This window comes from Phocoena sinus, chromosome 2, assembly GCF_008692025.1.
Source record: "Phocoena sinus isolate mPhoSin1 chromosome 2, mPhoSin1.pri, whole genome shotgun sequence".
Taxonomy (NCBI): Eukaryota; Metazoa; Chordata; class Mammalia; order Artiodactyla; family Phocoenidae; genus Phocoena; species Phocoena sinus.
The window spans coordinates 72964347-72978763 of NC_045764.1; the positions used below are offsets into that span (position 1 = coordinate 72964347).

At 35.5% G+C, this 14417-nt stretch overlaps 1 protein-coding gene across 3 annotated transcripts in view; it reads left to right on the top strand.

The window, feature by feature from the left end:
• The window catches only part of VPS13C (vacuolar protein sorting 13 homolog C), a 176398-nt gene that overhangs the window by 29209 nt on the left and 132772 nt on the right, over window positions 1-14417 (top strand). For all 3 annotated transcript variants that reach the window (XR_004348280.1, XM_032621285.1, XM_032621287.1), the window contains exons 6-9: window positions 7989-8098; window positions 10399-10458; window positions 12888-12947; window positions 14309-14389. Coding sequence is in view for 2 of the 3 variants with exons in the window: in XM_032621285.1 (XP_032477176.1) it covers window positions 7989-8098; window positions 10399-10458; window positions 12888-12947; window positions 14309-14389 (311 nt within the window). In the remaining variant the exon portion in view is untranslated. The remainder of the gene's footprint in view (window positions 1-7988; window positions 8099-10398; window positions 10459-12887; window positions 12948-14308; window positions 14390-14417) is intronic.

Sequence of the window (14417 nt, forward strand, 5' to 3'; positions counted from 1 at the left end):
TTACAGTTTGATCTATAGATAACTTTCAGATCTGGACTGCCTTTTTGACTTTAGTTCTGTAGAATAGTAGTTTCTCAATTAAGCAATTCCTCTCCTATAGCAGTGGTTTTCAGACTTTGTAAAAAGCAATAAATTGGAAACTTTTATTTTTTGAGTGAGACTTTATTTAGAACCTTGATAAGAGATGTTTCTGTGACTTTCTTCTCATGTCCTCCCTGATGTGCTTCACCTCTGTAGTAGCTTTGGAGGCACCTGTAGACTACTGTCCTGGACAGCCTCACAAAAGGCAAATTTGAAGGCTCACTGCTTTAGGATTTACAGTAGGATTCTTTTGTATCCTAGGAAGTTTACCAAGCACATTAAAATAATAATTTCTAATATTTTACACAGTAATTTGATTTATTTAACTGTATTCCCTATAACTTTTCAGGAATTTGTTATATTAGCTCAGTCACACTTAAAATTTCTTTTGATTAAATGGCATGTGGGGTCTCTATCTCAAAATGTAAACAATAATAAGCACTATGATATAATTACTTTTTTTTTTTTTTTTTTTTTTTTTTGCGGTACGCGGGCCTCTCACTGTTGTGACCTCTCCCGTTGAGGAGCACAGGCTCCGGACACGCAGGCCCAGCGGCCATGGCTCACGGGCCCAGCCGCTCCGCGGCATGTGGGATCTTCCCGGACTGGGGCATGAACCCGTGTCCCCTGCATCGGCAGGCGGACTCTCAACCACTGCGCCACCAGGGAAGCCCTGATATGATTACTTTTGCTGCTAGAAACTTCTTTAATGTTTAGGTTCATTATGACAAATGGAAGAATAAGTTGCATGCAGTTTTCACAGCATTGAATGAAATTACCCTGAAAAGAGTTTCTCTTTGTACAAATTTGCCCCTTGAGTAAGTGTGGCTGACTATGTTAATTTGTCTTTGAGTCACTTTGTTTAATATAAAAGATAGCATGGGGATACTCATGGTTCACTGTCCAGTTTTGTAGGTTGTAATTGAAGCAGCTTTCTGTAGTCTGCCAGGGGCAGTGTTTTCTGATCCTACTAGGAGCAACCTGCCTCCAGGATACAAATGAATTCCACTGGCCCATTCAAACTTGTAACAAAATCATTGGGCAGCATTGCTGAAAACAAAACAAAACAGACAGAGGTCACTATAAAGTAAAACCTCATTGATTCAGAGTTTCCTTTTATTCCAAAAAGGTATATTAGCCTGGATAAAAAAACTAGGCCTACAATTTGATGATTCTGAAATGAGAATAAGTTTGTTGATGATATCTTTAGTTGTCCAGGACTTTGTGTGTACTTTATAATCCTTTCGTTGTTTTCAGTTTGAGTGTATATTCCTTCCTCGTTAAAAAACAAACAAACAACCCAAAACTTCTAGAGCAGTGGTTTTCAAAAAGTCAAAACTATTTTCATAATAATGCTAAGACATTATTTGATGTTTCACTATGTTGACATTGGTGCTGATGGTGCAGAAATAATGTTGTGTAAAATTGCTGGCTGCCTTAGCACGAATCGAGGCAGTGGCACTAAACTATACTATTAGGAGCCATTGTATTGTTCCTTACCAATCACTCACAGTAAAAAACAAAATAAAATGGAAAAAGCACCAATTTTACTTAAGAATATCATTGATGAAGTAGAAAAATTTTAATTTTAATAAATTACAGCTCTTGAGCATATGTGTCTTTGAAGTTTCGTGACAAAAGAGGAAGCATACACAAGGTACTTCTGCAGACTGAAGCAGGATAATTGTCTCAAGGAAAAATACTTGTGCAGTTGTTTGGGTTGTCAGTGAAACCAGTTGCTTTTTTCATGGAAAGCCATTTTATTTGGAAGAATGGCTGACAGACTATTATTACTCAGATTTGGGTGTTTGGTAGACATTTCAACAATACAACTTTAAGAAAAAACAACTGACAGTGTTTGTTGCCAGCAAAAAGATTTGAGTTTCTGAACAAAAATTAGAATTTTGGGGAATTTGTATTTGCCACTTTGAGCTTGATGGCTTCCCATACTTAAAAGACTTTTCTGATGAGAGTTGTGGTGGTGTTAACAATGTGATTTTTGATATTAAATAATAAAGTGACTCAGTGTTTGTAAGATCTGCATAATTCAGTGAAGCAATATTTCCATATTATCAGTGCGTGGTAAAAAATTATGAATGTATAAAAGAGCAAGGTAGACTGATTTTAATTCAGACGAAAGATACACTGATAGAGTTTCAGTTTCCAAGGTGCAACTTTAAGAAGCTATCACTAGTTGAGTTTGGTGTAGTATCCATAATTGCATGAAAAGACCGTGAAGATGTTCCTTCCTTTTCGTATTACATATCTGTAGTTAGGTCAGATTTTCTTCACATACTTCAATCTAAACAACATATACCAAAAGAGCAAAGGCAGAAGCAGATATTTGAATCCAGCAGTCTTCTACTAAGCCAGACATTAAAGACATTTGTAAGATTGTAAAACCATGCCACCCTTCTCACTACAACTTTTTGTTTGGAAAATATAGTTATTTTTCATAAATACATGTTAACTGTACTATCACATAATGGGTTTTTTAATGAGTTAATATTAAAAAGATTTTCAGTGTTGATTTCCAATATGGTAAATATCAATAGCTGTAACCCACACTAATGAAAAGCTATTAAATTGTAAGTGTGTTAAAGGAACCCTGACACCAAAACATTTGAGAACGGCTTTAGACGGTGACTGGGGATCATGAATTTATTGTCCATCCGATTAAACAGAAACTCTCTCTAAAGAAATATGTAGTACTCAGATTAGATTTTGCAACTATTTGAAGATGTTTAAACGTGGTGCATCTAACACTGAGATCAAAGACAGAACACGGTGCTAGAACAAATGTGAAACCAGAAAGATAATAGGTCAGGTGAGAAGAGTGAGTTATGGTAGATTCTAAACCCAGGCAGCTGAACTCCTGTCTCCGAAAGCTTTCTACTTAAGTGGGATGGTTTTCAGGGTTACTCTGGCTTTCTTAGCTGTTTCTTTTCAAATGGTATTTCGTTGAGAACTTAGTCTTTTTCTGAATGTTTAATTTATAAATGAAAAAGACTTAGGGAACATCACTGTGACAAGAACTACTGGTAATAGCAAAGTCCAGATTTTGTTATACGTTTATTAAATATTTTCTTCTTGAAACTTAGGGTTTTATTCTTAAAATCCAGGATTTGATTCTTTGTTTTTTGTAGTGACAGGACCATTTGCTTTAAAATATCAAGGAAGAACGAATTTAAAATTTTAAGCTAAATATCATGTATATTCTCTCAAATATATGTAACATTAACTGAGCTTATATTTTTATTATAATGTTCAGATGTGGATTTTTTTGATTCATTTGAACAGATACGTATCATGTGCTTTGTGCCTAGATGTTAGGATAATTCCTGTCCTAATGAACACTCCTGCCTGGTAACAAGACAGTTGTGCAAACACTTCAAATACAGTGTAATCAATGCTTAATGGAAGTCTATATAAGGTGCAGGGGTAGATGGCCTTGGAGATGCTTGGAAGAGTCAAAGAAGGCTTCACACAGGCTGTAGTGCTGGACCTGAGATTTGGAAGCCTCCTAGGAATTTGCCTGGTAAAGAACTTCAGGGAGAGGAAAGCAAGTTCAGGGAGTGAAACATGTAGAGGCATGAGGCATTAGGCATTAGAAAGTTACCGTTTGTTTTGGAAAGTGTAAGTAGTATTCCTGAAGTATCCAGTGCAAGGATGAGTGGCAGGAGATAGAACAGGACAGGGTGATAGGGGTCGGATCATGAAAGGACCTTTGTGTCATGCAAACACTTTCTCATTTTATCTGGCAGGCTGCAGAGAGCCTTTAAAAGAATTTTGAGCAGGGAATTAACAGGCCTGAAGAGTATTTTAGAAGATGCAAGTCTGGTGGCGGTATAGAAGGATGTTAGGTTGGAGGTAACAGTGGAGACTGGAGGCAGGGGAGACCATACAGAGGCTGCCCCAAGAGCGTGGACTGGAGTTGATGTGTAATAGGCAGTTGAATGTAACGATTTGTAAGTTGGGTAAGATAGGTTTGGGTTAATGCCATGAAGTGAGGCAGTGCCAAATAAAAGTGGATGAGGTGTTAAAGGAATTATTAAGCTAATTTCAGTGTACAAGTCCATGTACTTTTTTTGCCCTTTTTGTATTCTTTATGTCCTCAAGTTATTAAAGTATTCTGCTTGTGAGGTGTATCATCCAGAGGAAGTCATCTGTCGGCAGCCTACCCATTCATTTCATTTGTGTTCCTGTGTTCCTACCACACACTTATCAAAACCTTTCTCTGAAAGTCTTTTTATCCTGTCATTATTACATTTCCAATATTTTGGTAACGCTGAAATGAAACATTAAACTTCATACTGTAAGCAGTCATAAATATTATAAAGGGCATTCTGTATGGCTATTTTACACAATTTTTGTATAATTGCACCTACCAAGTTATTTTCTAGATTAAAGGTTATTCTAGACTAAAGAAGGTTTGTGAATTTCTGCTTGTATTGAAATAACAGATCAGTTTAGAATAAAGTAAGGTGAGTTGTACCAAAATTTGCTGTCAGGAAGAAGTCTCTTGTTTTCTTTTCTGTCCTCTCGTCTGCTAACTTGAATTTTATCCTTTTCTCACTAAAATGCTTCCACTGAGAAGGACGTAAACGTAAAAAGCACAAAAAACATTTTAAGAAACCTTTTAAAGGTCTTGATCGCTCAAAAGGTAGGTAAAAGTAGTTTTTATGCCATGTGTTATTTATACACATTGCCACTTAATTTCTGTCTTCAAAGGTCAAATGAATGTTAGATTACGATGTAACTTCAAAAATAAGTTTTAATTTGGAAATGCATATTAAAATCTAAAATCTAAAATAAAAGAAGGACACTGGAATAGGTTGTAATTTCCATTGAGTAGTGCCTTAGCTATCGTTTGGTCATTGATTATGAACTATGTGAGAATTTCAACTCTTTTTTTTTGAATCTTATTTTATTTATTTTTTATACAGCAGGTTCTTATTAGTTATCTGTTTTATACAGATTAGTGTATATATGTCAATCCCAATCTCCCAATTTATCACACCACCACCACCCCCTGCCACTTCCCCGCCTTGGTGTCCATACGTTTGTTCTCTACACGTGTGTCTCTATTTCTGCCCTGCAGACCGGTTTATCTGTACCACTTTTCTAGGTTCCACATATATGCATTAATATATGATATTTGTTTTTCTCTTTCTGACTTACTCTGTATGACAATCTCTAGATCCATCCATGTCTCTGTAAATGACCCACTTTTGTTCCTTTTTATGGCTGAGTAATATTCCCTCATATATATGTACCACATCTTCTTTATCCATTCGTCTGTCGATGGGCATTTAGGTTGCTTCCATGACCTGGCTATTGTAAATAGTACTGCAGTGAACATTGGGGTGCATGTGTCTTTTTGAATTATGGTTTTCTCTGGGTATATGCCCAGTAGTGGAATTGCTGGGTCATATGGTAATTCTATTTTTAGTTTTTAAAGGAACCTCCATACTGTTGTTCTCCATAGTGGCTGTATCAATTTACATTCCTACCAGCAGTGCAAGAGGGTTCCCTTTTCTCCACACCCTCTCCAGCATTTGTTGTTTGTAGATTTTCTGATGTTGCCTGTTGTAACTGGTGTGAGGTGATACCTCACTGTAGTTTTGATTTGCACTTCTGTAATAATTAGTGATGTTGAGCAGCTTTTCTTGTGCTTCTTGGCCATCTGTATGTCTTCTTTGGAGAAATGTCTATTTAGGTCTTCTGTCCATTTTTTGATTGGTCTTCTGACCATTTTTTGTTTTGTTTTGTTTTTGCGATACGCACGCCTCTCACTGTTGTGGCCTCTTCCGTTGCGGAGCACAGGCTCCGGACGTGCAGGCTCAGCAGCCATGGGTCACAGGCCTAGCTGCTCCGCGGCATGTGGGATCTTCTCAAACCGGGGCACGAACCCGTGAACGCTGCATCGGCAGGCGGACTGTCAACCACTGCGCCACCAGGGAAGCCCTTCTGACCATTTTTTGATTTGGTTTGTTTTTTTAATATTGAGCTGCTTGAGCAGTTTATATATTTTGGAGATTAATCGTTTGTCTGTTGATTTGTTTGCAAACATTTTCTCCCATTCTGAGGTTTGTCTTTTCGTCTTGTTTGTAGTTTGCTTTGCTTTGCAAAAGCTTTTAAGTTTCACTAGGTCCCATTTGTTTATTTTTGTTTTTATTTCCATTACTCTAGGAGGTGGATTAAAAAAGATCTTGCTGTGATTTATGTCAAAGAGTGTTCTTCCTATGTTTTCCTCTAAGGGTTTTATAGTGTCCGGTCTTACATTTAGGTCTGTAATCCATTTTGAGTTCACTTTGTGTATGGTGTTATGGAGTGTTCTAATTTCATTCTATTACCTGTAGCTGTCCAGTTTTCCCAGCACCACTTATTGAAGAGACTGTCTTTTCTCCATTGTATATCCTTGCCTCCTTTGTCATAGATTAGTTGACCATAGGTGTGTGGGATTATCTCTGGGCTTTCTCTCCTGTTCCATGGATCTATATTTCTGTTTTTGTGCCAGTACCATATTGCCTTGATTACTGTAGCTTTGTAGTATAGTCTGAAGTCAGGGAGTCTCAGTCCTCCAGCTCCATTTTTTTTCCTCAAGATTGCTATCTGGGAGAATGTTCCTTGTGCACTTGAGAAGAAAGTGTAATCTGCTGTTTTTGGATGGAATGTCCTATAAATATTAAGTAATCCTCTCTGGTCAATTGTGTCATTTAAAGCTTGTGTTTCCTGGTTAATTTTCTGTCTGGATGATCTGTCCATTGGTGTAAGTGAGGTGTTAAAGTCCCCCACTATTACTATGTTACTGTTGATTTCCTCTTTTATAGCTGTTAGCAGTTGCCTTATGTATTGAAGTGCTCCTATGTTGGGTGCATATATATTTATATGTAGAGCTGGTGTGGTGGTGCTGATTTCTCTTAGCTTTTGCTTGTCTGTAAAGCTTTTGATTTCTCTGTCGAATCTGAATGAGGTCCTTTCTGGGTAGAGTAATCTGGGTGGTAGGTTCTTCCCTTTCATCACTTTAAATGTATCATGCCACTCCCTTCTGGCTTGTAGAGTTTCTGCTGAGAAATCAGCTGTTAACCTTATGAGAGTTCCCTTGTATGTTATTTGTCGTTTTTCCCTTGTGGCTTTCAATAATTTTTCTTTGATTTTTGTCAATTTTATTACTATGTGTGTCAGCTTGTTTCTCCTTGGGTTTATCCCACCTGGACTCTCTGTGCTTCCGGGACTTGGGTAGCTATTTCGTTTCCTATGTTAGGGAAGTTTTTGACTATAATGTCTTAAAGTATTTTCTCAAGTCTTTTCTGTCTCTCTTCTTCTTCTGGGACCCCTATAGTGTGAATGTCGTTGTGTTTAATGTTGTCCCAGAGATGTCTTAGGCTGTCTTGATTTCTTTTCATTCTTTTTTCTTTATTCTCTTCTGTGGCAGTGAATTCCACCATTGTCTTCCAGGTCACTTATCCATTCTTCTGCCTCAGTTATTCTGCTGTTGATTCCTTCTAGTGTATTTTTCATTTCAGTTATTATATTGTTCATCTCTGATTGTTTGTTCTTTAACTCTTCTAGGTGTCTGTTCTTTAATTCTTCTAGGTCTTTGTTAAACATTTCTTGCATCTTCTCGATCTTTGCCTCTATTCTTTTTCTGAGGTCCTGGATCATCTTCACTATCATTATTCTGAATTCTTGTCCTGGAAGGTTGCCTATCTCCACTTCATTTCTTGGGTTTTATCTTGTTCCTTCATCTGGTACAAAGACTTTTGCCTTTTCATTTTGTCTGTCTTTCTGTGAATGTGGTTTTCCTTCCACAGGCTGCAGAATTGTAGTTCTTCTTGCTTCTGCTCTCTGCCCTCTGTTGGAGAATTTCAAGTCTTGAACTTGTATTTTCCTGTTTTTTATAGATAAACCAAAAGAAGCCAAAAAGGATACATTGTTGGAAAAATTGGCAACTCAAGTAATTAAAAATGTACAAGTAAAAATCACAGACATTCACATTAAATATGAAGATGATGTAAGTAACTTAGTTTACTTGGTTTAAGTTAGTAATTGTGTATTTTATGACATTAATTCTTGATTTGCCCATAAATAGCAATTTTGAATCCAAGATAGTTTTTTTTTCCTGATTAGTACACTACCATATCTCCTTCCTTGTGTTAGGCTTTTTTCATCCAGCATTAATGTGTGTACATATATCATAAAACTTCCATATGTTCCTTCCTAAAGCTAATTTAAGAGATTTTTAGATTTTTCTCTATCATTTATTTTGAATTTTGTTTAAAGACTTAGACTAATATAACTTTAAGGAACTAATTTTTTTTATTAATAACAAAAAATTAGTTTCCAGAGGTGATGAAGTAATCGTTTATAATGGTAGTTGGTAGAGAGGGAACTAAAATCCAGGTCAGTTGGCTGCTAGTCTCATTCACTTTACTTTCCACCATGTTGGATTTTAACACCCACAGCTACTCACACACATGTGTAGCAATATTTAGAAACCACACTTCACTTATAAGCAACAGTTTAACATTAGTTGATTAAGAACTATTTTACTGATTAATTTTAGTTAAAATGTAACAAATATTTTGAACTTAATAGGCACTGCTTTGTCTTAAAGTTTGAAACATACATGAGAAGCCTTGGATTTTTTTCATTTACCTAACAAATTGGAAATGCTTTTTCATCTTTTCCAAAAATGAGTTTGCTTTCTTTTTTGTTTTTAGTTTGCTTTAAGTTTGGATTGAATTAAAGTCATACTGCCATGTATAGAATTTATTTTACTTTCCTGATAAGTTCCTTTTGTAACTTAATATTCAGTAAGACACACTTGTAGTTTTTCAAGATACACCATCTCTATCTTACACTGACTTTTATGTTTTGGTTATTCTGTAGTCATTAGACTGAATTTTGCTAACAAATAGTGTCTAAAAACCAAAATAATAAATCTCCTTGTTTAAAACAAACTTAGGAAAATAAAATTGACTCACCCCATCTTGGAAGTAAAAGAATTATTCTTAAAGCTAATGGCATGTTGGTGAATGATAATCTCAGTTTAAACTTAAACTAAGCTTTTTTATTGAGCAAATACAATTCAAAAGGTACATTATTTCTTTCTCTTTAATGAAGAAATACAGAGATGCATAGGAGTGGGACAAGTAATATCAATTACATTTAAATTGGTGTCAGCGACAAAATATATTAAAATAACCTAAAGGAGAAAAATTAAAAGCACAAAGGGATCTTCCTTCTATTGCCTCTTTCAATGTGATTACCTTAATTATTGTGTCTAGAAGGATAGTGAAAAATATAGAAATGGGGGGAGGAAAAGTATGATTATTATAAAGATGTTCTTTGTATGATAGCAATAATTTATGGGTAGTGCATTAGCAGCTGAGGAGTTGTGTTTTATTAAAGTTCCTTCTGAAATAGCTGCAAGTTATTTTGAGCTTGATATCCATAGGTATAAAAAGATGAATATGGGAATGAAGGAAAATACATTTTGCCACAAATCATAATATATCTAATATTAAAAACAAAGCGCACAAAGCTCTTTGTGCTTTGCAGCTATACCAGAGCATGCATTTAGGTGACTAAACTCAAGTCTGTGGTGGATGATTTAGAACATGATTTTTCTCCTCTCTCTAGTTTCCCTATTTTCTTTCATGACCAAAAAACACTGACTTTTGGACATCTTTGAGATGTCGAAAACAGTGACATCGTACACACCATGGCACAGTTTAAGCACTGTGTATAAATATAATTAGGTATTGAAGATGAGAAATAGAAGTTTAACATTGGCATATTTTGAGTTAAGGGATTGAGGAACTTAAATGTTAAGAATCTTGAAGCATCTTCTAACAAACCATTTTTAAAGTGTCCGGGAAATTAAAGGCTTAAATAGACAGTTCACATTTCTAAATGTGAAAATCTTAAATGTTTTAAAAATAATTTAGTGGCATGGTTTTATCTACAACTCCTTGTTTTATTTATCTATGGAGAACATCTTTAATGGTATATACATAAAGAGACTGTCTCTTTTAAACTATGTAGACAAGAGTCTGTTTAGTCCTAGTGAGTGAATCTTCTCACTTCTAGTAAGAAAATAGTTCCACTAGGAAAGTATCATGTTAGTGTCATGCCTACAAAATATGGAAAATCCCAGCCATGTTACTGTCTTCCTTCCCTTTCTTTTACACAAATCCATTTGGTTGCGTTACTTTTAAACTCATTGTCCTATGTTGCCTATTGTAGAGTGGAGAATGGATTTACCCTCACTATCAGTATATTTTAATGTCACCTTTTTTTCTTTGATAGGTAACAGATCCAAAGCGGCCTCTTTCATTTGGTGTCACACTGGGAGAACTTAGTCTATTGGTAAAGTGACCTTACTTAAAATTTCTGTGGAACCTGTGAAATATTATTCTCAAGTCACAGGGTGAATTTCCTAAAATCAGCTGTTACTACAAATAGCTGTTTTATTTTTACGTGTAATCTTTCTACAGCTTTTCTAGGAATTTACAACTTTTAGTGATACTTTTATTATAGTCTGTAATTATTTTGATTTACCTCTGAATTTAACAGATTTCAAAATATCAAGAACAAGTGTTTTGAAAGTATTAAAAGCTGTATCTTAAATCTTTAGTAAATTAGGGGAAGATAGATTTCTATAGAGTCATGTTATTGTCCATAGTATAATTTCCAAATAGTTTATACATTGTATCTGTTTATTATATTGAAATGTACATAAGCTAATTTATTTTGATTAAGTATTTTATAATGCAGTTTGGTTTTCCTCTTAAAGGTCTTTAAGGATATAGAGTGTGTATATCCAGGTTGGACATTTTTTTACTATTATGGACAACTAAGTGGTAGGAAACATATTTTAAAGTTAAGGACAGTGAGCAGTAGATCATACTGGGTACATTTTTGCCTTTTGATTAGTTATATGAAGAGGGCCTTAGCAGGGAAAGAAGACGAACTAAAAAAAAGAGAAGTAGACTATTAAACAGAAAAAGGACATTGTTACATGGAGGCCTTAAGAAGATACATGCATGCAGAGAAGTAGAGGTATACATCAGTTGAAGATCAAAGCAGAAAAATGAAAGAAAAGGTACTGGAGAAACAAAGGAAAGGGAGTCAGGGAAGCTAGTGTTTAATACACTGTTTATCCTCTGCTTGTTTCCAAAATGAATTTGAAGTAGCTTTCAATAAAAAAGAAATAATACTATAACACTTCTAAAGAAACCAGAATCTGTGTTCTGAAAGGCAGAGAGATAATTGTTCCAGAAAAACGAGACCAGCAATATTAGTCATAAGTGAACTCACTGTTTAATGTTGAGATTCTAAAAGACCAAATGAAAAATACAAAATAGTCACACAGTTCCCATTGACTGATAACAGGCATTCTAAGGATGGTGTGTAGTTTCCTTAGTGTGTGCTGTTGTTTGATCCTCTGTATCTTTGCTCAGATTGTTCATATTGGTTTTCTTTGCCTGCGTTATTCTTTTCCCTTAATCTGCCTGGTGATTCTATTCAGGTTTTAATAGTTCCTTCCGATACTACCATCTTTCTCATTCTTTTTTTTTTTACTTCACTTTTAGAAGTTACCATTCCTTCTTTTATGTTCCCCATTATATTTTATCAAAGCACCTGTGACACATTACTGAACTGGTTATCATGTTGGTTTCCTTCTATCCAGCCTTCATTCATTGATACAATAGTACCTATATTTTAGTGTTTTTGTGATGATTAAATTAGATAGTTTGTGTAAAGCATTTGGTACATTGTCTGGCTCAGTTTCTGCTTCAACTACTACATTGACTATTATAACAACAATAATAGCAAACTTAACTCTTTCTGTATCTATGCCATTCCTTCTTTCCATCTTTCCACTTACAAACTAAATTTTATATCTAAGATAATCTTCCCACCTCTGATCTGGATCCCGTCATCCCCCATGTCCTTAGGAGCCTTTTTCCCCCTTTTCTCTCACCCCCTCCTGCCTTTTGCCTTTTCTTCCTTATTTCTGTCAATTTCCTTCTCTTTCCTAAATCTTCAACCCTTCTTCCCTCTTCTCCCTTCCCTACCTCCTTCTTCTGAGCATTTAAATACATTCAAGCGTCTCTTTTATATTAAAATTAAAAAGCCTCTCCTTAACCTTCTCCCACTGCACCCAGGCCCCATTTAACTATTGCCTTCTTCTCTTCTTTCTAAGTTTGTGAGAAAATTCTCTACCTTTGCTATCTTTATTTCCCCACCTCCTAATGACTCCCTACGCACTATACTCTTATTCTACTGCTCCACTGAAACTGCTCTTAGCAAGTTCATCGGTAATGCCCTGGCCACTTAAGTAAGTTTATTTTAGTTTATCTCACAGCAGCTTTTGGCATTGCTGACTTTGTAGAAACATGGTCATGCTGTGATTTCCATATTCTCCTGGTTTTCTTCCTACTTCATAATAATTATTTATTTATTTAATTTTTACAAGAATGTGGACCTTCTTCAATAGTTTATAGGCTGGCTCTCTGTTTTTATTCATACCCAGTTCCTTCCACACACAGACACAGAGTAGCTCAGTAATTATTTTCTGAATGAATGAACTCAGTTAAATTAGAACCTCCTCAATTCCATTTTCACTGTTCCTTTGATTTTGTAATATAAATATGTAAAGAAACAGGTAACTAACATTAGCCATCATTAGCTAAATGTCTTTTTGTTCCCAAGTTATTTTGTTACGGTTATTAGAGCACTGTTTTGTTGATACATATATTTCATTTCAAAGTAACTCTTTTTTTTTCTTTTAGACTGCAAATGAATACTGGACTCCGTGCATATTAAATGAAGCAGAAAAAATTATATACAAGGTATTAGACTAGACTTTTTAATCCAGTTATTTTCCTAAGTACAAACACTTAATGTATTTTCTTCAAGAAACCTTGATGGAGCAGAATATGCCATTGGAATATGAGTTAAAAGTTTTAGGTCCAGTTTTGGCTCTGCTACTTACTATGTGACCTTCTGTAATCACTTAACCTATTCTGAGGTTTAGATTCTTCACCTAGAATATAAAGAAACCGGATAAAATTAATGTTTCCCAAATTGTATTCATGGAGCATAATATACCATTGGAATGTGGGTTAAAAGTTTTGGGTCCAGTTTTGGCTCTGCTACTTACTGTGTGACAACCTTCTGTAATAACTTACCTATTCTGAGGTTTAGATTCTTCACCTAGAATATAAAGAAACTGAATAAAATTAATGTTTCCCAACTTGTACTTCATGGAGCATTAGGTAATTAAGATACTATCAGATTTGTTGAAAAAATATTCTCTGGTCAAGTAAGATTACTGACTAAAGTAGAAAGCTGTACATAGTTAAACAGGTACATTTTATTTTGTTTTAAACTCCAGGACTTCACAGTACTTTAAATATGCTAATAAACATTGTGAATCTTTAAGAAGAATATTTAGTATGTAGCTTTCCCCACCTTTGTTCATCATAGAATCCTTTCCCCTCACCCCTCCCTTGAAACAGCCATTTGTAACCACTGGAGGAATCATGTCTTTCTTTCTTTTTTTTTTTTTTTTTTAATAAATTTATTTATTTTTGGCTGCGTTGGGTCTTTGTTGCTACGCGTGGGCTTTCTCTAGTTGCAGCAAGCGGGGGCTACTCTTCCTTGGGGTGCACGGGCTTCTCATTGCAGTGGCGTCTCTCGTTGCAGAGCACAGGCTGTAGGCGCGCAGGCTTCAGTAGATGTGGCACACGGGCTCTACAGCGCAGGCTCAGCAGTTGTGGCACACAGGCTTAGTTGCTCCACAACATGTGGGATCTTCCTGGAGCAGGGCTTGAACCCATGTCCCCTGCATTGGCAGGCAGATTCTTAACCACTGCGCCACCAGGGAAGTCCTGAATCATGTATTTCTTATTCAGTGAAATATTTACAGTCTGTTAAATACTAAATTCTCAATAAATATTTGATCACTGAATGAATGAATCTCCTTGGGAATAGTGTTCCTGGAAGCACAATTTAGCAAATGCTAGATTAATAATAAAGTCTCTGTATAACATACATATATTTTCCCCCGTTTTTGCAATATCTCCTTTCCTTTAAAAGTTCAAAGTGGCAACTGGAGAATTTTGGGGTAGTGAACATGAGAATAATCTCTTAATATTGATTCATAATTTCAGTGTGTTAGTTACCTGACCTTTTCCATTTTCTTCTATAGCTTATACGGCTTGATAGTCTCAGTGCCTACTGGAATGTTAACTGCATCATGTCTTACCCGGAGTCAAGGGAACACATCTTGGTAATTACAGTTCGTACCTTGAAGAGCT